Source organism: Pseudophryne corroboree, chromosome 4, assembly GCF_028390025.1.
Source record: "Pseudophryne corroboree isolate aPseCor3 chromosome 4, aPseCor3.hap2, whole genome shotgun sequence".
NCBI classification, from domain to species: Eukaryota; Metazoa; Chordata; class Amphibia; order Anura; family Myobatrachidae; genus Pseudophryne; species Pseudophryne corroboree.
In genome coordinates, this window is record NC_086447.1 from 572,563,961 (window position 1) to 572,591,019 (window position 27,059).

A 27,059-nucleotide genomic window follows, 5' to 3' on the forward strand; every position below is an offset into this window, starting at 1 on the left:
AATGTCACCATAAATACCAGTGTAAAAATCATCCCAATCACATGGGGTTATCACAGCAGCATAGAATAAAGAGTGCCATTTATACTTGCAGCATATCCTTAATGAAAAGGCATTACAATCAACTAGGGGAGCAGCGCTCTTATCCCTGATTCAGTGTAGCAGCATATCCCAACAGCTATTCTGTCACTCCTCCCTCAGGGCACTGACAATTGTGCTGCACATAGGGCTCGCCTTATATCCCCAAACCAGTTAACCTTAATTGGTGATAATGGACTTCACCTGTCAACGTCTTGCAGCACCAGAGTACACATTTCTGTCTTCTCCCAGTCATGGAGGTTACCATGGTAACTGCCCGGCACTGGAAGTGTTGTCACGGGAGGAACCAAAAGAGCCTGCCTCAGACCACGGGGACACCGTGGTCTGAGGCAGGCTCTTTTGGTTCCTCCCGTGACATCAGTTGCGGTATCGGGCGGTTACCATGGTAATCTCCATGATTGGGAGAAGACAAACGTGTACTCTGGTGCCCAGTGGAACTGAAAATCATCCCTTGTCATTGCTTCCTCAAACTTATCTGAATTAGCAAACCCTCTCAGAGAATAAATCTGCTTCTTCTGAAAATGAGCCATCCTCAATACAATCTTTTATCCTGGTAATTTTGATTGGCACTTAATTTCTCAAGAGTCGCAATTATAGCACTTTAGAACCGGGGGAAAATATGCCTCTACTATTTGTATTTGTTGAAATAAGTAAATGGACATCTATAACAGAAATTAAAAACAAAAAAGAAAACAGTTGAGTAACTCCAATTGTCTCAATTTGTAATCTTAAGCAATTACCTTTCCAGCTAATTAATCCTTACTATCGGATGCATAAACAAAAAATCATTCTGAAATTCAATTGCATTCAGTGCTACTGAATTTCATGATTACACTGTGTTCCTGTAACCCTAGTACACAAATTACGTTTTCTGGTAGCTCCTGCCTAATTTTGAGTTGGAAGTAAAGCAAACAAAAAACAAATAACTGTGTAACTTGGTAAAACCATATTGCACTGTAGGTGGGGCGAATGTAAAATGTGCAGAGAGATTTAGATTTGGGTGGGGTTTGTCCAAACCGAAATCTAAATTGCAATGTAAAAATTAAGCTGTCTAACATTTGTGCGCTACATGCAAAAGCAGCCAATATTTAACCTGCACAGAAACAATATAAATGTATTTGCTCCCCTTCAATGAAACATGGTTTGTTCCAAATACAAAGTTATTTGCTTTTTGCTTTTCTTCCAAATCAGAATCCGGTCCTAAGTGTACCAATGAACAAAGAGAAGTACCCAAAGTTATTCCTATGTGCGACCTTGAGTGTGCACTTCCCTTGACCATTACTGAACTCTTGTGAGCATACTGCAGAGCAGATCAACACCTTTTAAGTCTGTACTTTCATCCCCTACCATGAAATATTATGAGGTGGGATCCAGTGAGCATTAATATTTTAATCTTATGTATTCCGCCAGCTGATGAGGAAGGATTAAGGGGTCTATTTACTAAGCCGTGGATGAAGATAAAGTGGACAGAGAAGTAAGAGGCCAATCAGCTCCTGTCATTTTCCAAACCCAGCCTGTGACATGGCAGTTAGACACTGATTGGCTGGTACTTTATCTCCAGCGACTTTATCTCCATCCAAGGCTTAGTAAATAGACCCCTTAATTTGTTGGTATGGGTTTCCTGAAAATCCAACAGCAGCTGTAATCCCTGGTATATCAGTAGCTGCATCCATGTAGATACAGTTTCAGGGAATTGCCTGTATATTTTTTGCGTCATATCCTAAACCATTTTATTTGCATTCATGTAGGCAATGGTTACACCTACCAATTAAGAGATAATGAGCCCAGTGACCACACAATTACTTTACTGCCATGTGTCAAGTTTTTTTTTTCCTCTTTACCATCAGTTTACTTGATTTTAGCGTATTTATTGCTGAATTTCATTTTATTACACAGTACACCCTAGAACGCTCCCAGCTGGAGACACGGACTCTTCAGGTATCGGTGTGGCATTCAGGGACACTAAAGAGAAAAGTTTTCCTAGGAGAAGTGATTATTCCACTGGAATCTTGGGACTTTGATGACAACTCTACTCAGTCATTTAATTGGTACCAACTAAAAGCTAAGGTGCGGTTAGGTTATAACTTGGGTGTTGATGTCTAAAAGTATATATCACTATTGTATATTATAACCAAGTAGAATCTAAATAGTAACAGAAAGCTGCAGGTTCAGCACTATAATACAAGGTTCTTATGAAAAAGGTGATACTGTACTTCTCACCATCTCAAAAGCAGATGATACTGAGGAGTTAAGGTGCATACACACGGATAGATTTTGGCTATGAGAGATTTTGACTGAGAGATTTCCCTTGAACTGGCAGTCGGAGATTTTGACTAACTTTTCCAGCAATTTTGTCTAACTATGCAAGAGATTTTGGCTATGGGAGATTTTGACTATCTCATTTAAATAAGGGGATAAGTGGGGGAGTGTCATATATAGGATGATTTTACAGGGTGGCTGGTATTTAAATAGCTAAAAGTAAAAAAAAAAATTGCCTGGGGTCCCCCCTCCTATGTATAACCAGCCTCGGGCTCTTTGAGCCGGTCCTGGTTGTTAAAATACAGAGGAAAAAATGCGTAGGGTTCCCCCGTATTTAGACAACCAGCACCGGGCTCTGCGTCCGGTCCTGGTTTAAAAAATACGGGGGACAAAAGACATAGGGATCCCCAGTATTTTTAAAACCAGCACCGGGCTCCACTAGCCAGGGACATAATGCCACAGCCGGGGGACACTTTTATATTGGTCCCTGCGGCCGTGCCATTACCCCCCCAACTAGTCACCCCTGGCCGGGGTACCCTGGAGGAGTGGGGACCCCTTAAATCAAGGGGTCCCCCCCCTCCAGCCACCCAAGGGCCAGGGGTGAAGCCCGAGGCTGTCCCCCCCCCATCCGTGGGCGGTGGATGGGAGGCTGATAGCCTTTCAAAATGACATAAAAAGAATATTGTCTTTTGCTGTGGAACTACAAGTCCCAGCAAGCCTCCACCGCATGCTGGTACTTGGAGAACCACAAGTACCAGCATGCGGGGGGGAAACGGGCCCGCTGGTACCTGTAGTTCCACAACAAAAGAAATACCCAAAAAAAGACACAACTCCCACACCGTGAAAGTAAAAATTAATTTAAAACACACACACTCACTCACACATACTTACCTACATCCCACGCCGCCAATCACGTCCCCTTGTCCAGTAGAATCCAATAGGGGTACCTGTAAAAAAATAAAGTACTCACGTAATATCCTGTGAAGTTCGGACCTCTCCACCTCCCCATAGACAGACGGACAGATCACCCCCCCCCCCCCTCCATTGACAGACAGTACTGCACCATCATGCCCCCCCCCCCAACCCCCATATAGACTGGCAGGACAACAGCACCTCTCCCCCACCACACACAGCAGGATAGCACCATCACCCTCCCCCCCTCCCCTCCCCTCCCCTCCATGGAATGGACAGCACAATCATTCCCCCCCCCCCCCCCCCTTCCCATAGACTGACAGTGCTGCTCACCTTAGCATGTCAGCGGCTCTCACCTCAGGGTTGAAGATAGATCCAAGTGGGCTAAGGGACGGAGACTCATCAGCCTGAGAGGAGCTGCTCTCCGGACTACACGCCGTCCCACTGTGCCACCTACCCTGGACCTGCACCGCCCGGCTACACGGACACTCGGCGCCAACTTCCCCCTCCCGGACCTGACATTAATGTGCGGCGCACGTGCCCGAGCCCTCCCCCCCGGGACCGGACGCTACAGAGCGGCATCTCCCCCCTCTCCCCACCTCCCGAACAGAGAATAGCAGTATTCATACTCACGTACTTGGAGCTCCTGTGCTGAAGGTTGATGTGCTGCTGGCTCTTCCCTCTTCAGCCTCCGCTCAGGTAATAATAGTGGCTTTGCTTCATGAGATCGCTGTCGCTGCTAAAAAATTGACTTGCCTGCAGAGTCTATTTTTAGCAGCGATAGCGATCTGGCGGGGACGCGCATCGCTATCGCTGCCTGTGTACACACAGAGCGATATGGACTAACTTTCTGAGCGATTTTGACTATATAGTCAAAATCGCTCAGTTATATCGCTCCGTGTGTATGCACCTTAAAGATGATAGGACTCTGTTACTATTCTTATTATTATTAATAATAATTATTATGCTACTATAATAACTTCCATTACTATACTAATGCTATAATAATTACTTCTGCTACTATTTAATTTGTTTTTACTGTTCTTTATACAATTTAATATTTACATAGAGCCAGCAAACTTTGCAACACTTTACAGTTGTATCATCAGTGGCGACACTACAGGGGTGCGGGCCACTTACGGGTGTCACCCGCCAAGGGTTGACACCAAAGTGCCAACTCCTGCTCAATGACAGGAGCCAGGTGCTGCACTGTAACATTATGTGCCGGACTCTGTTCCTGTCATAGTGTAGGAGCTGGAACTGCACTGTAGGGGCAGGCTAGCATCTCCGGTTCCCCGGAGTGATGAAAACGGGGGTTTGGGCCATGAGGCCACGTCCCCTGCACGTGAGACCATGCCCCTTTTCAGTGGCATGTGAACAATATGTCCTCCTGCACCGGTTGTCACCTAAGGTAGGTACACCACTGTGTATTATTATAACTATTACTACTACCACAATTGACTAATTATATTCCTAATATTTGTTAAAATGAACAAAACTATTACATTTAAGGATTTCATTATTTGTTATCCTTATTATAGCAATGTTTTTTGTTGTTTTTTTACTTTTTGGGAAGTATAGATTTCTATAGTTCTTTACTATAGACATTGCTGAAATAAACTCCAACTGATATAACTGATACTGGGCTAACTTCTTAGTCAGCTGAATTAGAGACAGGAACAGGAAATGGCTCAAAGGGTTTGAGTGAGTGTAGAGCATATTTTATGCGTTACCTAAGTGGCTTACGTGTTCTTGATGAGTCAATGGTCCTTGCGAAGCAAACAGGAATAGGTATAGCTCACTGGGAATGCAAGTTGCTACTTCAAATGCGAGTTTGAAGATTTGACTCTCCTGTACCGATTAGCTAGTGCTTAGACATATGACACCACTTCCATGCCTCACTGCAGCGCATTCCCGCCTCACTGACAGCAGCGCATTCCCGCCTTACTGATAGCAGCGCATTCCCGCCTCACTGACAGCAGCGCATTCCCGCCTTACTGACAGCAGCACATCCCCGCCTCACTGACAGCAGCGCATCCCCGCCTCACTGACAGCATCATATCCCTGCCTCACTGACAGCAGCATATCCCTGCCTCACTGACAGCAGCACATCTCCGCCTCACTGACAGCAGCGCATCCCCGCCTCACTGACAGCAGCGCATCCCTGCCTCACTGACAGCAGCATATCCCTGCCTCACTGACAGCAGCACATCCCAGACTCACTGACAGCAGCACATCCCAGACTCACTGACAGAATTGCATCCCCGCCTCACTGACAGCAGCGCATCCCCGCCTCACTGACAGCAGCATATCCCTGCCTCACTGACAGCAGCACATCCCAGACTCACTGACAGCAGCACATCCCAGATTCACTGACAGAATTGCATCCCCACCTCACTGACAGTAGCACATCCCCGCCTCACTGACAGTAGCGCATCCCCGCCTCACTGACAGCAGCGCATCCCTGCCTCACTGACAGCACCATATCCCCACTTCACTGACAGCAGCATATCCCCACCTCACTGACAGACATACACATTTCTGACAGAAAAATGTAAACTGTTTTATTCACTTACATTGTTTTCCAGCTAAATGTTTAGTCATTAAAAATAATTCAAATGAAACAGGCTATTCTGAACATTTTTATCCTCCTGTTCTGTCTATTTCACAATAATTCGTTACAACACGAACGATTTTATAGGATAGATATACCTCTCTTGGTTGGGTGGTCGCACTCTGATATACGTATGTCTCAGTCCTTGGCCACGTGCATCACAACGCACAGCAAGGTGTGCATATATCGGAGCATTACCAACACCCAAGAGAGGTACAGTAGATCTACAGTACTGTTCAGAAACTTCAAGTTTGAGCGCCCCAAGCGATCTGAACGACTTGCCCTTCCCCCCTTCGCACACATACACACTCTCCAGAAAACCCCCCAAATACTAATAAAATGCCTCCAAGGACATGATTATTCTTTGCGAGGGGTGTGCCAAAGGGTCTGTACTCAAGCCGACATTATTACCTTAAAATATTTTTCCTTATTTTTCACATGCACAGGGGCTGCTAACTAAAATCCTGATAAACTCCCATTGTGACCCATGTTTGCTCAACACAAATTCTCTAACTGAATGGCAAAAAGTTTTTTAGCTGCATTAAGCAATTTTCATCCAACTCACGCCCAATTAATTCAGATAAATGTGATTTCAAAAGTTGCATGGAAATTTGAAGTGAATGGCTGGGGGCTTTTAATATTCTAAAATAAATTTTAGATGCATTTTTAACACTCCGGCCACCGAGAGAGAATGAGAGGCCACTTAAAAAGTTCCATAAGCAGTGGGATGTAATGCCGCCTTAGTCTGGCGGCCTTGGGGGATGCCGGCCAAACTCACTTACAAAGCAAAACCATGCCCTGTAAGTGATTGCCCCTTTAAAAAAAAGTCAGAGTTCAGCCGGCATTCCGCACGGCCTCCGGACTTGGGCGGCATTACATCCCTCCATGTCAGTATACATGCTGCCAATTCACATTATATAATAGAAAAAGGGGTTTGTTAACCGCACAGACTGGAGAACAATAAAATAAAGGATATCTAGGTCAAAGGACAGTCTATAAATGAGTAACACTCCTACCCCAAGTTTTCTTATATCTTGCACCTCTGTGCCTGTGTATTGATTAAGGGCAATGGGGGGTGCTCCCTGAGAGTTTAGGTTACATTTTGCAACAGAACTTTACCAAGAAAGGTAAACAAGAACTCTCCTATATTGGGGCACTCAGTTGGTGTCATAAATATGTGTGCCACACCCTTGGATCAATAATAGGGAAAGAGAGAAAGAAAGAAAGAGGAAAGATAGGAATAGAAGAAAACTCTATTTAAACTTAACTTTTATTGTGGAATAATTAAAATATTAGAGAGATAGAACACTCACTTTATCTAAAAAGGCGAAATATAGACACACTACATACAATACAACATGTAACAAATATAAAAGGTACAGGTAATGTATAAACTCTAATGGGCCTTAGCCTTCTCTGTTGATAGAGAATGATTTTGTAAAAGGACACCTTCAGAATTTAAGTCAAGACCTTATGGCAGTTTTCTTGGTTCTGCTGCCTCATATGTGCTTTTGCATTATATACGTAGGTGAGAGACCATTACTTGTGCCAGTCTCTAGAGTCACAGACAGTGCCAGAGCATCAGCAGAGAGTGTCTCATTCACTTCTACTTTTGGTTGATGACCTATGGTCAGTGCAGCCAATGAGAGAGCTACTGACACTTAACCTGCTCTGGTGTTGAGAAGAGTACAGAGTGTATAGTGTGTATAAAGGCAAGACTATATATCAAACTTCGTGGTTCTGCTGCCACGCATGTGCTTTAGCATTATATGCGTGGTGAGAGACCATTACTGATGCTAGTCAATGGAAACGTAGATTAGGCCAGTCAATATGCACTGTGTCTCATTCGCCTCGGATATTGGCTGATAATACTAAGATCAGTGCAGCCAATTCGGGGGTTACTGACACTTTGCTATTGTAGTCTTGAAAGTACAAAAGACACTGTAGATCTCATCTCTTATCATCTATTGCATATTATCACAGATAAGAATCAGCATGTACTGTATATCACAGAGAGGACAATGTTCTCTTATCTCCTTTCATAGGTTTTACTCAAATTATACTTCTTATATACATAGAAAAATAATTTGGTCAATATGTAACTTTTTTAGACCACTGTAATTTAATTTGAATATTGCTGGCTTTGGTATTCAATTATCCTTTATATCTTATACTCATCTATTGTGACAATGATAATCAATCCTCCAGAATAACAATACTTGTTTTTGTGGTATACGTCCTGGTTGTGGAGCACAACGTTGAAAACATGAATATATATATGAACCTAATGGTTTGTTGCCCCCGGCAACGGTGCTCAATGTTTAGTGATTATATCATGGCTCTGAGCATAAAAAAAGCCCAGAATTATTCCAGGGTGTATACCTAATCAAGAGAGGATATTAGTAAACGGTTATAGCTCACCTATTTCCTATATATTACTTCGGGGTTCGTGCTATTTTACCTTTGAGGTCATTCATAAAATTTGTGCAAATATAATAGAGTTTAACATGCTATATTTGTGAAGCACATATATATATGGTCTATAATTATCTATCACTCATAGCAACAGCTGTTTACAATAGACAAAATCACACTTGTCATACACTGACCGTGCAGCTATTAGCGTGCTATTCCATTGTGATATCAGACCAATATAATGCTTTTAAATTAGAAGCTTCACAACAGTATCATTCGTCTCATACGACCTGTACCGGGGGCAGCCCGCCGTGCGCACTGGCAGGGCGTCCACACGCTCCTTCCTTTAGCGTACGTTTCACCCGTGGCTTGTTCACAAAGGGGGGAACAGCATCTAATTTTGTGAACAAGCCACGGGCGAAACGTACGTTAAAGGATTCGTATGAGACGAATGATACTGTTGTGAAGCTTCTAATTTAAAAGCATTATATTGGTCTGATATCACAATGGAACAGCACGCTAATAGCTGCACGGTCAGTGCATGACAAGTGTGATTTTGTCTATTGTAAACAGCTGTTGCTATGAGTGATAGATAATTATAGACCATATATATATATGTGCTTCACAAATATAGCATGTTAAACTCTATTATATTTGCACAAATTTAATGAATGACCTCAAAGTTAAAATAGCACGAACCCCGAAGTAATATATAGGAAATAGGTGTGCTATAACCGTTTACTAATATCCTCTCTTGATTAGGTATACACCCTGGAATAATTCTGGGCTTTTTTTTATGCTCAGAGCCATGATATAATCACTAAACATTGAGCACCGTTGCCGGGGGCAACAAACCATTAGGTTCATATATATATTCATGTTTTCAACATTGTGCTCCACAACCAGGACGTATACCACAAAAACAAGTATTGTTATTCTGGAGGATTGATTATCATTGTCACAATAGATGAGTATAAGATATAAAGGATAATTGAATACCAAAGCCAGCAATATTCAAATTAAATTACAGTGGTCTAAAAAAGTTACATATTGACCAAATTATTTTTCTATGTATATAAGAAGTATAATTTGAATAAAACCTATGAAAGGAGATAAGAGAACATTGTCCTCTCTGTGATATACAGTACATGCTGATTCTTATCTGTGATAATATGCAATAGATGATAAGAGATGAGATCTACAGTGTCTTTTGTACTTTCAAGACTACAATAGCAAAGTGTCAGTAACCCCCGAATTGGCTGCACTGATCTTAGTATTATCAGCCAATATCCGAGGCGAATGAGACACAGTGCATATTGACTGGCCTAATCTACGTTTCCAATGACTAGCATCAGTAATGGTCTCTCACCACGCATATAATGCTAAAGCACATGCGTGGCAGCAGAACCACGAAGTTTGATATATAGGGGGATATTCAATTTGGTCCGAAGAGACATCGGGAGTAAAAACCCCCGATGTTTCTTCGGGTGCTGCGGTCGGGCTATTTAATTTGTTCGGCCGGTAACAAGTCCTCTTACACCCGAAAACACACAGGTTCAGTGAAACCTGTGTGTTTTCGGGTGAAACAGCCCCGTTTTCGGTTGAAAACGGGGCTGTTATCGCGCATTTTGCTTCGCCTGCCTCCAGCAGGCGAAGCAAAACCCCCGATAAGCCGCGGCACCCGCCGGCTTATCAGGGCCAATTAAATAGTCCCCACCGGCCTATACTTATCACCCGGCACCCTGGGCCAAATTGAATATCCCTGATAGTCTTGCCTTTATACACACTATACACTCTGTACTCTTCTCAACACCAGAGCAGGTTAAGTGTCAGTAGCTCTCTCATTGGCTGCACTGACCATAGGTCATCAACCAAAAGTAGAAGTGAATGAGACACTCTCCGCTGATGCTCTGGCACTGTCTGTGACTCTAGAGACTGGCACAAGTAATGGTCTCTCACCTACGTATATAATGCAAAAGCACATATGAGGCAGCAGAACCAAGAAAACTGCCATAAGGTCTTGACTTAAATTCTGAAGGTGTCCTTCACAAAATCATTCTCTATCAACAGAGAAGGCTAAGGCCCATTAGAGTTTATACATTACCTGTACCTTTTATATTTGTTACATGTTGTATTGTATGTAGTGTGTCTATATTTCGCCTTTTTAGATAAAGTGAGTGTTCTATCTCTCTAATAGTTTAATTATTCCACAATAAAAGTTAAGTTTAAATAGAGTTTCTCTGACGTCCTAAGTGGATGCTGGGACTCCGTAAAGACCATGGGGAATAGCGGCTCCGCAGGAGACTGGGCACAACTAAAAGAAAGCTTTAGACTAACTGGTGTGCACTGGCTCCTCCCACTATGACCCTCCTCCAGACCTCAGTTAGAATCTTGTGCCCGGCTGAGCTGGATGCACACTAGGGGCTCTCCTGAGCTCCTAGAAAGAAAGTATATTTTAGGTTTTTTATTTTACAGTGAGATCTGCTGGCAACAGACTCACTGCAGCGAGGGACTAAGGGGAGAAGAAGCGAACCTACCTGACTGGAGGTAGCTTGGGCTTCTTAGGCTACTGGACACCATTAGCTCCAGAGGGATCGAACACAGGACCCGACCTCGATCGTTCGGTCCCGGAGCAGCGCCGCCGGCCCCCTTACAGAGCCAGAAGCAAGAAGTGTTCCGGAAAATTGGCGGCAGAAGACTTCTGTCTTCAACGAGGTAACGCACAGCACTGCAGCTGTGCGCCATTGCTCCTCATGCACACCTCACACTCCGGTCACTGATGGGTGCAGGGCGCTGGGGGAGGGGGCGCCCTGAGGGCAATATAATACACCTTGGCTGGCAAATCTACACCATATATAGTCAGGAAGGCTATATAGGTGTAAAAATACCCCTGCCAGAATTCCAGAAAAATCGGGAGAAGTCCGCCGGAAAAGGGGCGAGGCTATCTCCCTCAGCACACTGGCGCCATTTTTCCCTCACAGCTCCGCTGGAAGGACGCTCCCTGGCTCTCCCCTGCAGTGTCAAGCTACATAAGGGTAAAAAAGAGAGGGGGGGCACTAAATTTAGGCGCAGTATATATAATATAAGCAGCTATAAGGGAAAAAACACTCATTTATAGTGGGATCCCTGTGTTATATAGCGCTCTGGTGTGTGCTGGCATACTCTCTCTCTGTCTCCCCAAAGGGCTTTGTGGGGTTCTGTCCTCTGTCAGAGCATTCCCTGTGTGTATGCGGTGTGTCGGTACGGCTGTGTCGACATGTTTGATGAGGAGGCTTATGTGGAGGCGGAGCAGATGCCGATAAATGTGATGTCACCCCCTGCGGGGTAGACACCTGAGTGGATGGTTCTGTGGAAGGAATTACGCGACAGTGTCGACTCCTTGCATAAAAGGTTTGAGGACATACCAAATATGGGACAGCCGGCTTCTCAGCCTGTGCCTGCCCAGGCGTCTCAAAAGCCATCAGGGGCTCTAAAACGCCCGCTACCTCAGATGGCAGACACAGATGTCGACACGGATACTGACTCCAGTGTCGACGACGATGAGACTAATGTAACTTCCAATAGGGCCACACGTTATATGATTGAGGCAATGAAAAATGTGTTGCATATTTCTGATGTTACCCCAGGTACCACAAAAAAGGGTATTATGTTTGGAGAGAAAAAACTACCAGTTGTTTTTCCTCCATCTGAGGAATTAAATGAAGTGTGTGAAGAAGCGTGGGCTTCCCCCGATAAGAAACTGGTAATTTCTAAGAGGTTACTAATGGCGTACCCTTTCCCGCCAGAGGATAGGTCACGTTGGGAGACATCCCCTAGGGTGGATAAAGCGCTCACACGCTTGTCAAAGAAGGTGGCACTACTGTCTCCGGATACGGCCGCCCTAAAGGAACCTGCTGATAGAAAGCAGGAGGCTATCCTGAAGTCTGTATATACACACACAGGTGTTATACTGAGACTAGCTATTGCTTTAGCATGGATGTGCAGTGCTGCAGCTGCGTGGTCAGATTCCCTGTCGGAAAATATTGATACCCTAGACAGGGACACTATATTGCTAACCGTAGAGCATATTAAAGACGCACTCTTATACATGAGGGATGCACAGAGGGATATTTGCCGGCTGGCATCTAAAATAAGTGCAATGTCCATTTCTGCCAGGAGAGGGTTATGGACTCGGCAGTGGACAGGAGATGCAGATTCTAAAAGACACATGGAAGTTTTGCCTTATAAGGGTGAGGAGTTGTTCGGGGATGGTCTCTCGGACCTCGTTTCCACAGCAACAGCTGGGAAGTCTACATTTTTACCCTATGTTCCCTCACAGCCAAAGAAAGCACCGTATTATCAGGTACAGTCCTTTCGGCCCAATAAGGGCAAGCGGGTTAAAGGCGCGTCCTTTCTGCCCAGAGGCAGAGGTAGAGGGAAAAAGCTGCAGCATACAGCCAGTTCCCAGGAGCAAAAGTCCTCCCCCGCTTCCTCTAAGTCCACAGCATGACGCTGGGGCTCCACAGGCGGAGCCAGGTACGGTGGGGCCCGTCTCAAAAATTTCAGCAATCAGTGGGCTCGCTCATGGGTGGATCCCTGGATCTTTCAAAAAGTATCTCAGGGGTACAAGCTGGAATTCGAGACGTCTCCCTCCCGCCGTTTCCTCAAATCTGCCTTGCCAACAACTCCCTCAGGCAGGGAGGCAGTGATAGAGGCAATTCACAAGCTGTATTCCCCGCAGGTGATAGTAAAGGTGCCCCTACTTCAACAAGGACGGGGTTACTATTCCACAATGTTTGTGGTACCGAAACCGGACGGTTCGGTGAGACCCATTTTAAATTTGAAATCCTTGAACACGTATATAAAAAAATTCAAGTTCAAGATGGAATCGCTCAGGGCGGTTATTGCAAGCCTGGACGAGGGGGATTACATGGTATCACTGGACATCAAGGATGCTTACCTGCATGTCCCCATTTACCATCCTCACCAGGAGTACCTCAGATTTGTGGTACAGGATTGTCATTACCAATTCCAGACGTTGCCGTTCGGTCTATCCACGGCTCCGAGGGTCTTTACCAAGGTAATGGCCGAAATGATGATACTCCTTCGAAAGAAGGGAGTTTTAATTATCCCGTACTTGGACGATCTCCTGATAAAGGCGAGGTCCAGGGAGCAGTTGTTGGTTGGGGTAGCACTATCTCGGGAGGTGCTACAACAGCACGGCTGGATTCTAAATATTCCAAAGTCACAGCTGGTCCCTACGACACGTCTACTGTTCCTGGGGATGGTTCTGGATACAGAACAGAAAAAAGTGTTTCTCCCGGAGGAGAAGGCCAAGGAGCTGTCATCTCTAGTCAGAGGCCTCCTAAAACCAAAACAGGTGTCGGTGCATCACTGCACGCGGATCCTGGGAAAGATGGTAGCTTCCTACGAAGCAATTCCATTCGGCAGGTTCCATGCAAGAACCTTTCAGTGGGACCTGTTGGACAAGTGGTCCGGATCGCATCTTCAGATGCATCGGCTGATAACCCTGTCTCCAAGGACCAGGGTGTCTCTGCTGTGGTGGCTGCAGAGTGCTCATCTTCAAGAGGGCCGCAGATTCGGCATACAGGACTGGGTCCTGGTGACCACGGAGGCCAGCCTTCGAGGCTGGGGGGCAGTCACACAGGGAAGAAACTTCCAAGGACTATGGTCAAGTCAGGAGACTTCCCTGCACATAAATATTCTGGAGCTGAGGGCCATTTACAATGCCCTAAGTCAGGCAAAACCCCTGCTTCAAAACCAGCCGGTACTGATCCAGTCAGACAACATCACGGCGGTCGCCCATGTAAACCGACAGGGCGGCACGAGAAGCAGGACGGCGATGGCAGAAGCCACAAGGATTCTCCGATGGGCGGAAAATCACGTGTTAGCACTGTCAGCAGTGTTCATTCCGGGAGTGGACAACTGGGAAGCAGACTTCCTCAGCAGGCACGACCTCCACCCGGGAGAGTGGGGACTTCATCCAGAAGTCTTCCAACTGATTGTAAACCGTTGGGAACGGCCACAGGTGGACATGATGGCGTCCCGCCTAAACAAAAAGCTAGAAAGATATTGCGCCAGGTCAAGAGACCCGCAGGCGATAGCTGTGGATACTCTAGTGACACCGTGAGTGTACCGGTCGGTTTATGTGTTCCCTCCTCTTCCTCTCATACCAAAGGTACTGAGGATAATAAGGAGAAGAGGAGTAAGAACTATACTCATTGTTCCGGATTGGCCAAGAAGAGCTTGGTACCCGGAACTTCAAGAAATGATGTCAGAGGACCCATGGCCTCTGCCGCTCAGACAGGACCTGCTGCAGCAGGGGCCCTGTCTGTTCCAAGACTTACCGCGGCTGCGTTTGACGGCATGGCGGTTGAACACCGGATCCTGAAGGAAAAGGGCATTCCGGAGGAAGTCATTCCTACGCTGATTAAAGCTAGGAAAGAAGTAACCGAAAACCATTATCACCGCATATGGCGAAAATATGTTGCGTGGTGTGAGGCCAGGAAGGCCCCAACGGAGGAATTTCAGCTGGGCCGTTTCCTGCACTTCCTACAGTCAGGGGTGACTATGGGCCTAAAATTGGGTTCCATTAAGGTCCAGATTTCGGCTCTATCGATTTTCTTCCAGAGAGAACTGGCTTCACTTCCTGAAGTTCAAACTTTTGTTAAGGGAGTGCTGCATATTCAGCCCCCTTTTGTGCCTCCAGTGGCACCTTGGGATCTCAACGTGGTGTTGGAGTTCCTAAAGTCACATTGGTTTGAGCCACTTAAAACCGTGGAATTGAAGTATCTCACGTGGAAAGTGGTCATGTTGTTGGCCTTGGCTTCGGCCAGGCGTGTATCAGAATTGGCGGCTTTGTCATGTAAAAGCCATTATCTGATTTTCCATATGGATAGGGCAGAATTGAGGACTCGTCCCCAGTTTCTCCCTAAGGTGGTATCAGCTTTTCATCTGAACCAACCTATCGTGGTGCCTGCGGCTACAAAAGACTTGGAGGCTTCCAAGTTGTTGGACGTAGTCAGGGCCCTGAAAATTTCTGTTTCCAGGACAGCTGGAGTCAGAAAGACTGACTCGCTATTTATCCTGTATGCGCCCAACAAGTTGGGTGCACCTGCTTCAAAGCAGACTATTGCTCGCTGGATCTGTAGTACGATTCAGCTTGCACATTCTGCGGCTGGACTGCCGCATCCTAAATCCGTGAAAGCCCATTCCACGAGGAAGGTGGGCTCTTCTTGGGCGGCTGCCCGAGGGGTCTCGGCTCTACAACTTTGCCGAGCAGCTACTTGGTCGGGGTCAAACACATTTGCTAAATTCTACAAGTTTGACACCCTGGCTGAGGAGGACCTAGAGTTTGCCCATTCGGTGCTGCAGAGTCATCCGCACTCTCCCGCCCGTTTGGGAGCTTTGGTATAATCCCCATGGTCCTTATGGAGTCCCAACATCCACTTAGGACGTCAGAGAAAATAAGAATTTACTCACCGGTAATTCTATTTCTCGTAGTCCGTAGTGGATGCTGGGCGCCCATCCCAAGTGCGGATTGTCTGCAATACTTGTATATAGTTATTGTTTAACTAAAGGGTTATTGTTGAGCCATCTGTTGAGAGGCTCAGTTGTTATCATACTGTTAACTGGGTATTGTATCACGAGTTATACGGTGTGATTGGTGTGGCTGGTATGAGTCTTACCCGGGATTCAAAATCCTTCCTTATTGTGTCAGCTCTTCCGGGCACAGTATCCTAACTGAGGTCTGGAGGAGGGTCATAGTGGGAGGAGCCAGTGCACACCAGTTAGTCTAAAGCTTTCTTTTAGTTGTGCCCAGTCTCCTGCGGAGCCGCTATTCCCCATGGTCCTTACGGAGTCCCAGCATCCACTACGGACTACGAGAAATAGAATTACCGGTGAGTAAATTCTTATTTTTCTTCTATTCCTATCTTTCCTCTTTCTTTCTCTCTTTCCCTATTATTGATCCAAGGGTGTTGCACACATATTTATGACACCAACTGAGTGCCCCAATATAGGAGAGTTCTTGTTTACCTTTCTTGGTAAAGTTCTGTTGCAAAATTCACATTATATGCCATAATGTGTATTACCCCAATTATTATTACCCCAACATTGTTACACACTATGGGGTCTATTTACTAAGCCTTGGATGGAGATAGTCGCTGGAGATAAAGTACCAGCCAATCGGCTCCTACCTGTCATTTTTCAAACACAGCCTGTGGCATAGTAGTTAGGGGCCGTCTTCTAATTATATGCCACACTCCCCCTCCCCTCCCCACCTTCCTTCATTGGTATTTTGTATTAACCGGTTTACCTCAGCTATGAATGTAGTCTTTTCCTGGGCTATACAGCAGTAACTGCTGACATCACAATGTCCCTATTGCTGAGCTGCCTCCAGTAGCTGCCGACATCACAATGGAATTATCACTGCACTACACAGCAATAACTGCTGCTGACATCACAAATGCACTATTGCTGGACTACACAGCAGTGACATCATAAAGGTCATATTGCTGCACTACACAGCAGTAACTTCTGACATCACCAATGCCCTATTGCTGGAGTACACAGCAGCAATTGCTGACATCACCAAGGCCCTATTGCTGGACTACACAGCAGTAACTGCTGACATCACCAAGGCATACCTCCCAACTGTCTGGATTCCAGCGGGACAGTCCCGCTATTCGGACACTGGGCCTAATTCAGACCTGATCGCTGCTGTGCGTTTTCGCACAGCAGCCAATCAGGTCTGAACTGAACTGCGCACTGCGGCACCGGTGCATGCCAGACAGCCAACGGCCGTCTCAGCCCTGCGATCAACTCTGCCTGATTGACAGTTTGCAGTGGGCCACGATAGTGCAGATGACTGGCCCTGACTGCTCCATAGCAGATAATACCCCCGACATAGCGCAGATGTTCATTTCACACTTTAAAGAGGTCTATGACTCTCAGTCGACGTGCTCAGTGGATGACTTAGACCTGTACCTGTCCAATATTCCCCTTTGCAGGCTTTCCCCCGAGGCCAGGGATATTCTAGATGCGCCCTTGACTTTGGAAGAGGTGACTGTGGCTGTGGGAATGTCTCCCTCTGGAAAGTCTCCGGGAAGCGATGGTATCCCCACTGAGCTGTATAAACAATACATACAGTTCTTTGGTTCCAAGCTGCATGAGATGTATACAGACATGTTTGCCACTAATCAACTTCCTCCCTCAATGTCCGAGGCCGTAATTATTGTACTGCCAAAGCCCGGTAAGGATCCTAAACAAGTGGAGTCCTACAGGCCAATGTCCCTTATCCCCACTGATGCCAAGATCCTGGCAAAAATCCTTGCGGTCCGGCTCAACTTGGTCATTACCTCTATAATACACCAGGATCAATCTGGCTTCATGCCGGGGAAATCCACGTCCATTAATTTGCGCAGGTTCTACACTATTTTGCAGGCTCCCCACGACTTCCGCTCGGATGTGGTTGTAGTTTCTCTGGACGCAGCTAAGGCATTTGACAGCATCGAATGGCCGTATCTGTGGGGGGTCATGACATGTATGGGCTTCGGCCCTAACTTTATACAATGGATTAAATTGCTGTATCAAAGCCCTCGCGCCAGGATCTATGTGGCTATGTCTCTTCCTCATTTGCTTTGACTCGGGGCACCAGACAGGGATGCCCCCTCTCCCCAGCCTTGTTTGCCATAGCCATTGAACCCTTGGCTTGTCTGGTCAGATCCCACCCGGACATTGGGGGAGTTGAAACGGGCCCATGTACTGACAAAATAGCCCTTTATGCGGACGACCTGTTACTTTTCTTACACGACTACAGTGTGGATATGCCTATAGTGTTGCAGGTCATAGAGACCTTTGGCGGCTTCTCTGGTCTCCGCATAAACTGGTCCAAATCATTTATAATGCCCATTATGGGCTCTCCTCCCCGGGTCCCAAGGATTTCCCTACCGCTAAGCTGGACAGGCCAGTTTAAATATTTTGGGATCCAGGTTACTAACGACCCTTCGGATTTCATATGTTTGAACCTTGGCCCACTTGTACAGCTGATTGTACGCAAGTCAAGGGCTTGGTGTAAACTCCTGTTGACAATGACAGGCAGGGTCGGCCTTATTAAGATGATTGTTTTGCCCAAACTACTGTATGTTCTTTCGCAATCCCCTGTATATATATTCCCGGCCTTCTTTAAGAAATTAAACAGTATACTGACATCTCTGATATGGGCCAATAAAAGACCTAGAATAAAGTTAAATACCCTCACTAGACAAAAAGTTGACGGCGGCTTGGCCTTACCTCACTTCCAAATATATTATTATGCGGCCCAGCTGGCACACATCAGTATCTGGTTGCGGGGAGGTGAGGAGGCTGGTCTGAGTTGGGCATTTCTCCGATGCTACTATTGTTTTTCAGGCCATGAAGATCTGGCAGGCTTTGATACGTATGCTTGGGTACGATAGTATGGACCCGGATACTCCCCTTTGGCACTCCGCATCACTCCCTGAACTGGGTTCTCTTGAGGGGGGGGGGGGGCCCATACTCAGTAACCTCCATGTTTCAGTTATATGACAATGGTATAATGAAGTCCTTTCAACAGCTAAAGTAGGAGGTTGGTCTCCCAAACTCTTACTTATACAGATTTTTACAGTATGGGGCCCCATACTCCGTAACCTCCATGTTTCAGTTATATGACAATGGTATAATGAAGTCCTTTCAACAGCTAAAGTAGGAGGTTGGTCTCCCAAACTCTTACTTATACAGATTTTTACAGTATGGGGCCCCATACTCCGTAACCTCCATGTTTCAGTTATATGACAATGGTATAATGAAGTCCTTTCAACAGCTAAAGTAGGAGGTTGGTCTCCCAAACTCTTACTTATACAGATTTTTACAGCTCGGGCATGCTTTACAATCACAGTTCGGGGATTCACCCCCGGCGCTCCTCCCTTTCCCCATAAAGACCTTTCTATGCTCATTGGGTCGGGTCAAGGTGATCTCCTTCACTTACTCATACCTTATAAAAACAATTCATGCAGACCCGCTGCCGACCCTTCGGGAGCGCTGGGAGCGTGATCTGGGTCCCATAGATGCGGAGGACTGGGAGGTGGCGCTGGGGAACTCGAGCCAGGTCACCAAGTCATTACGGTTCCAACAAATCCAACTCTTTATATTACATAGATCATATATGACACCGAACAGGTTGGCCAGGTTTGGGGCAGGTGGCGCAGCCGCCTGTCCTAAATGCGGGGCCGCTGGCGGATCATTCTGGCACCTGATCTGGGAGTGTCCATCCTTACAGACGTTTTGGGCTGGGGTCGGGTCGATTCTGGAACGTACGGGAATACCGAGAGGAATGTTGACTCCAGGATTTTGCATTCTGGGAGTAGGAGGACCTGAATCTGGGTCTAAGTGGGAGGACTTGTATGCTCGCAGTATTTGCGCCATTGCTAAGGTGTGTATTGCGCGGACATGGATGGCCCCACGCTCCTCTACGATGTCTGCATTTAAGGCCCTGGTGAACGACACAGTACTGAAGGATAGGTATATTTATATGAAAAATAATGTCCTTCCTAAACATGAGAAGATATGGTCATATTGGATTAATTCTACATATTCTTCCCCTGCCCTTAGAATTTAGAACCTAAAGAATTTATAATTTGACATGCCGCACATCCTCTACGACAGCTAGGCTACCTGGGTCCCGTGGGGACGAGCCGGGCTCCTCTCCCGTATTATACACTGTAGGGATAGCGTAACTCACTTCGCACAACTGTATGAATCTAGGCTAGATGGAGTTGTATTGGTTTGCTCTGCTTATGGTTCATGCTGTCTTTTTGGTTATTCCCCCCCCCCCCCCTCCTTTTTTTCTCTCTTCTTTTTGGTTCACAGGTGTTTTGTAGGCTTTACTAGGCCTTATAGTTGGGGGGGGGGGGGGTTATTGTAGTATTACGGGGAGGAAACAAGAAATGTTAGTATGTGTTTCAATTTTGATTGCAGTTTTCAGAGAATCTGGTGTATTTCGGATTGACAACATACAGTCCTGCGAATACTAGCTGCACCACGTATTTATATATAATGTTTGAGAAGGATAGGTGCATGAATATATTGTATAATAATAACTGAAGTTCCCAGTATGCACTGAGATGTCTGTAACACTTTCATCCGTGTTGAATAAAAATACTCTATTCAAAAAAAAAAATGCAACAATGCAAATAGAACGCACAAGCAGCTTATGCTGACTAAAATGATATGCGGCATGCCTATATTCTATGTGCGATAGTAGCTGTGTCTGCATATTAAATGCTACTTTACAGTGTTTTTCTAGAGTCAGCTGATGGGGCATCCAGCATGCAGAAACCTTTCTCAGGCCAAGCTTTTCATTTGTATTTCAATGAGTTGCCGATCTTCTTCTCTGACTGGACCATGGTCACCCTGGTGTGCACCTCAACTATGACCTGATGGATTTAAGGGGGGTGCGATCAGGGTGTTCATCCCCTTTAACTTACAGTTCCATATCACGTGCTGCTGTATGCACAGTGTGTGTGCCAGAGATCTGCATTAGTTCCTCCAACAGGCTAGCAGAGTCATCGCTGGGTGAGAGTGAGACAAAGAGACGGGACGGGACTGAACCAGCAGCACTTGTGAGCTCTCATGACTCCCGACTCCCAGCAAATCAGAACTGGCCTTTCCACTGCTCCTCCTCTCTCCCTTTACTGGCTTCTCCCTGCCTGTGAGCCAGCCTCCTGTGCAAAGCACTGCTGGGAGTGGCAGTGGGAGTGTCTCCTGCCTGCATTTTAAGGTCACCTCAGCTCCAGGAGGAGCCTCCATGTGCGAAGACATGGGTGAGGAGCATGGGGCAACCAGGGTACATGTGTTTAGGTAGGGGTGGATTAGCTTATTACAATTTTTGACTGCCCGTGTCTTCACACTATAGCTGCCAGCTCCGTCCTTGCTGTAGATACAGAAGGAGATCTCTCTGACCCCTTTCTCTCTCTCTCTCTCTCTCCTGATCTCTCTCCCCTGATCTCTCTCTCTCTCCCTCCCCTGATATCTCTCGATCTCTCTCTCTCTCTCTCTCTCTCTCTCTCCCTCCCTCCCCCTCTCTCTCTCTCTCTCTCTCTCCCTCCCTCTCTCTCTCCCTCCCCTGATATCTCTTAATCTCTCTCTGGCCCCTGATCTTTCTCTCCCCAATCTCTCTCTGGCCCCTGATCTTTCTCTCCCCTGATATCTCTCTCTCTTTGACAGCTGTATCTTTCTCCCCTGATCTCTCTCTCACTGATCCCTTTTTCTCTCTCCCCTTATATATCTCTCCCCTGATTTCTCTTGACCGCTGTATCTCTCTCCCCTGATCTTTCTCTCTCTCTCTCTCTCTCTCACTCCTGATCTCTCTCCCCTGATCTCTCTCTCTCTCCCTCCCCTGATATCTCTCGATCTCTCACGCTCTCTCCTGATCTCTCTCCCCTGATCACTCTCTCTCTCCCTCCCCTGATATCTCTCGATCTCTCACTCTCTCTCTCACTCTCTCTCTCTCTCTCTCTCTCCCTCCCCTGATATCTCTTAATCTCTCTCTGGCCCCTGATCTTTCTCTCCCCAATCTCTCTCTGGCCCCTGATCTTTCTCTCCCCTGATATCTCTCTCTCTTTGACAGCTGTATCTTTCTCCCCTGATCTCTCTCTCACTGACCCCTTTTTCTCTCTCCCCTTATATATCTCTCCCCTGATTTCTCTTGACCGCTGTATCTCTCTCCCCTGATCTTTCTCTCTCTCTCTCTCCCTCTCACTCCTGATCTCTCTCCCCTGATCTCTCTCTCTCTCCCTCCCCTGATATCTCTCGATCTCTCACGCTCTCTCCTGATCTCTCTCCCCTGATCTCTCTCTCTCTCCCTCCCCTGATATCTCTCGATCTCTCACTCTCTCTCTCTCACTCTCTCTCTCTCACTCTCTCTCTCTCTCTCCCTCCCCTGATATCTCTTAATCTCTCTCTGGCCCCTGATCTTTCTCTCCCCAATCTCTCTCTGGCCCCTGATCTTTCTCTCCCCTGATATCTCTCTCTCTTTGACAGCTGTATCTTTCTCCCCTGATCTCTCTCTCACTGACCCCTTTTTCTCTCTCCCCTTATATATCTCTCCCCTGATTTCTCTTGACCGCTGTATCTCTCTCCCCTGATCTTTCTCTCTCTCTCTCTCTCTCTCTCTCTCACTCCTGATAACTCTTTTTCTGACCCCTATCTCTCTCCCCTGATCTCTCTCCTCAGATCTCTCACTCTCTCTATTTCCCCTGATATCTCTCTCTCCCCTGATATCTCTCTCTTTGGTCCCTGTCTCTCCTGATTTCTCTCTCTTTCTGTACATCTCTCCCCTGATCTCTCTCTCACCCCTGTGTATCTCTCTCCCCTGATCTCTCACTCTCTTTGGCCCCTGTTCTCTCTATCGCTCTCTCTCTCTCTCTCTCTCTCTCTCTCTCTCTGATCCCTGTCTCTCTCTCTCTCCTGAGCTATCACTTTCTAACCAATGTCTCTCTCTCTCTGACCTCTGTCTCTCTCCCCTGATATGTCAAGCTCTCTCTCTCTCTCTGACAGTTGGGACAGGATGTGGGAGCAGTACTGAGTGGAGGGGGAGTAGCCAGAATTCATTCATAAACCGCCCCCACCCCCACCAAAAAGAAAAGTGTAAATCCGCCCCTGCCCACACGGCAGCAATGTTGTCCTTGTTGATGGTGGACACAGGTCGGCCGTGTGCTGAAATTCTGCAAACCATTCAAACACCGTTGTTCGGGGCGGTGCTTCCTCCCCAATAGCAGTGCGCAGTCGGTCAAAACTCTCCTGCTGTCGCAGACCACCCCTGTAGTCGTAGAAGATCATAGTTCTCCAGTGCTCTCTGTTGAGCTCCATAACAAGTTCATGAAGGAAGTGAACATGCTGACTACATCGGTGTGCAGTGCTGTTTATATACAGTTCTATACCTTGACATGTCACAACAACTGTAGTCAGAGATTACAGTTCACAACCAGTCAGATTGTTATCTACTCTACCTATGCACTGCACGTCCAGAAACTTAAATCAACATTTAATTGTCATTCATAATACAAAAATTCAATCAACAGTAAGATGAAAAAATTATCATGTTAGCAGGTACAGTTTTATTGTACTGTGTTGTATAAGTCATTTCATGTGTCTCAATAATAATATATAAATAATTACACTGAATTAAATGCAGACGACATTCAAAATAAGCTTTTAAAATGTTAAGTGTTCCAGTGTTTCAGTTTTATTGCCAAAACTTTCATCAGGGATATTAGAATAAATATATTTGCTAACTTTCTATAGTTGCTCACCTAGTTATTTCCCATCTCTGCATGGCGGGCAGCCGGTCTTCATTTATGTCATAAATCAGCATCCACATCAGTGATGCCCAGGGGGTGTAAGTGGAACTGTGTGGACCACTATCAACATTTTGAAGAGGCTCCTCCAAAACACGCACCTGGAGAGAGGCATATTATCTTTTCTTGCTTATTGTGTCAGTGGATAAATGACACACACACTCCTTCACTGTTCAGCCTACAGTATGTGATTTAAAGAATGAGATGGTTAGGATTCTAAAGGTTAAGGTTCTCTACACACACTGAGAGCTCCAAACATAGAGGGAGCTTGTTACCAGGGAATAAGCTATTGTACAGAGGACATGTATAATCACAAAGGGCAAGACTGGGTACATAAGTCCGTTCTAATAGCACCCACATCTAGTTTTCCGTGATGTGTGCACACGCTCACTAGCACGTGCGTATAGTCTCACCCTTGATCCATGGGAAATACATTATGCGATCGCGGGTAAGACTATTAGCACCAAGGTGCGTGCATGCACATGTGGAAACGCATTGTGGCAATGATGAATGGGAACACATCTGTACATCGCTCTTCCCACAGTGAGCAGTCTGTATACAAAGACCAGCAGCGCAGCTGTGAGTGAGAGCTGTACTCACATTCAGCATGTGCTTAGCAGCTAGCATCAACATGTCAGCCAGTAAGTGTTACTGTAAGTGGTGGTTCTGCTAAGGCAAGTAATCTGAAGAAGCGAGTGGATGAAGGGGTTATGTAACAAGTTCCTGAAATATAATTATTTTTAATATATATAAAATTGTATTTGTTCGTCATTTTTGTTTTTCATTCTATAGTCAAAGAAAAATGAGGAGGGCACAGTGCAGTACCATGGAGAGCTGTGTGTGAGGATGAGACTTGAAATGCCCTCAGTCTCTAATGCCCTCCAGCATGGACGTCATACATCAGATGGTAGGCAGCATGCCGTGGTCCAATATGAGTTTAATTCTTCAATTATAATAACGCCTTTCTCATAGTAACTTTATCCATCCTGCAGGTGTGGCAGTAAAACATTTGTCCATAGTCCAGCTTCACCTTATAGTAAAAAATGCCAAGAATCTGTCGCTGAGATCAGATGGATTTCTAAGTCCTTTTGTTAAGAGGTAATTTGACGGAGGATGACTTTTTCCATCGACTTGTCTTTACATAATGAACCAAGTTGTGCTACTGAAGAAATCTCTGTTTACTTCTTTTACCAGTTGTCTTGTTCTGCCAAACAAGTGTGAATTAAAGCAAAGGACTCCAGTGCTAAGAAGACAGCCCTGCCCAGAGTGGAACCACACGATCATTTATACTAACGTAAATCTAAGTGATCTCAAGGCATCTCGGCTGGATCTTACTGTGTGGGACCAGGGCCTGACTGAGCGTTTTCTCTGCGGCACTAGCATAAGCACAGGTACAGCAGCTGTCAGTCCCAGCATGAATACTGATCTTCTCCAATTCCTGAACAGTTAGAACTCGGCACACCTGTGTCGCATCCATTTGTCTTTATCTGTAAATAGTTTTTTTCTCTGTTTGCTTCACACTGAAATGTACAGTAAGGTGAACCATTAGCCACAGACAGACAAATCCTTTGCGTCTCCACTGTGAATAGTGTTACATATTGGTAAGGAGAAGCCCGGCAGGTGTAAGAGCTACTTCTTCTAATGCATCCTAAGAGGATTATCTAACCGACAATGTAACTGTAGTTCTATATTAACACATTCTTCATTTTCTCATTTATCCCCAAAGGTGAGGAAGCCAGTGCCTATGATGGCCACCAACAAGTGCATCACTTATGGGAACAGATGCTCAGTACTCCTCATGAGTGGGTGGAAGAGACTCTTGTATTACAAGCCAACAAGGGGGCTTTTTATTGCTGACCTTTACATTTGCACATCATGATAATTTGCATTCTTTGCACCTAGTATTTTTTTTAAATATCACTGAATGCGTTGGGTATTAATACCAAAGTACAAGATTGGCCAAGTTTCTAATGATCATTGAATTCTAGGCCAGAGAACAGATGGACTGATATAAAGAATCTGTAAAACAGGAATGCTAAAATATAGAAGGCTGCTTCAGAGTTTGGGACAAACCCAACCAGTGGTTGCGAGTAGATAAGCTATTCTGCGCTCGGGGGGGAATGTCATATGCACTCACTGGTTTATACAGTAGCTGAAGACGTAGACCGCAAGCTACAGATTGAGTCTCCCATTTCCTGAAATGCTTGGGACCAGAAGTATTTTGGATATCGTATTTTTCCATACTTAGGAATACTTGCATACCATAATGATATATATTGAGGATGAGACCCAAGTCAAAACACGAAATGCATTTATATTTCATATACTGTACACCTTATATACACAGCCTGAAAGTAAGTTTAAATAATTGGTTTAATCATTTTTTGCATGAAAAGTTTGTGTACATTGAACCATCAGAAAGCAGAAGTGTCACTATCTAGGTCACGCTGAAACATTTTTGGATATCGGATATTCAGACACGGGAGTCTCAACGTGTACAACAAAGCTCGGCACAATCTCTTGCAGCAGACTAGTAAAGCGTACAGGTCATTCATGTACTCTGCCTAGTGTATGGTGATTATAAGCAGACAGCATTTTGTATATATAATACTCTACTAACTCTGAATACAAAAGTGGACATTCTGCTTTGCATTTTTCTTATAGTTTGTACAGTATCTTTGTGCAAGTTTTGTGTCTAAGTCTTTTTTTACAACTAGATTAGAATTTGGGTTATTTGGAATGTTCCACAAATATATAGAAATGTCTATAGTAACATAATAGGCAACAATCCGTACAGTACCTTATCAATCAGCTTTGCATTCAGGGAGTCTTATGAGGAGTGGTGGCTTCCTCCTTGCTAGTGTGACAAATGTGGACAATATACAGCAGAAGGTGTTAAAGAGAAACCTGGATCCATTTACGTGCAGTACTATTTATAATTAAACCATTTTACATTTTGTCTCTTTATTTAACCATGGAAACAGACTAAAGGTGGGTACACAACAGGACAGGCTGCTCGACGGTAGGCATACACACTGTGCGATATCGCTAGCGAAATCGCACAGTGACGTCATGCTGCAGCTGGGCTAGACATGCAGCTTTGGACAATGGTGGTCATTCCGAGTTGTTCGCTCGCTAGCTACTTTTAGCAGCAATGCAAAGGCAAAGCCGTCGGGAGTGTATCTCAGCATAGCAGAATTGCTAACGAAAGATTAGCAATTCTGCTATTAAGTGTTTCCTTGCAGTTTCTGAGTAGCTCCAGACCTACTCTTAGATTGCGATCACCTCAGTCCGTTTAGTTCCTGGTTTGACGTCACAAACACGCCCAGCGTCCGGCCAGCCACTCCCCCGTTTCTCCAGCCACTCCTGCGTTTTCTGCTGGCACGCCT

At 45.6% G+C, this 27,059-nt stretch overlaps 1 protein-coding gene across 1 annotated transcript in view; it reads left to right on the forward strand.

Annotated features, from left to right (window-relative positions):
- SYTL3 (synaptotagmin like 3) overlaps positions 1-26,629 on the forward strand; it is a 170,817-nt gene extending 144,188 nt beyond the window's left edge. Inside the window, exons 12-16 of the mRNA XM_063917458.1 lie at positions 1,993-2,163; positions 24,463-24,577; positions 24,663-24,768; positions 24,865-25,061; positions 25,397-26,629. Of these exons, the coding sequence (XP_063773528.1) occupies positions 1,993-2,163; positions 24,463-24,577; positions 24,663-24,768; positions 24,865-25,061; positions 25,397-25,527 (720 nt within the window). The 3' untranslated portion in view covers positions 25,528-26,629. The remainder of the gene's footprint in view (positions 1-1,992; positions 2,164-24,462; positions 24,578-24,662; positions 24,769-24,864; positions 25,062-25,396) is intronic.
- Positions 26,630-27,059: the final 430 nt, after the last annotated feature.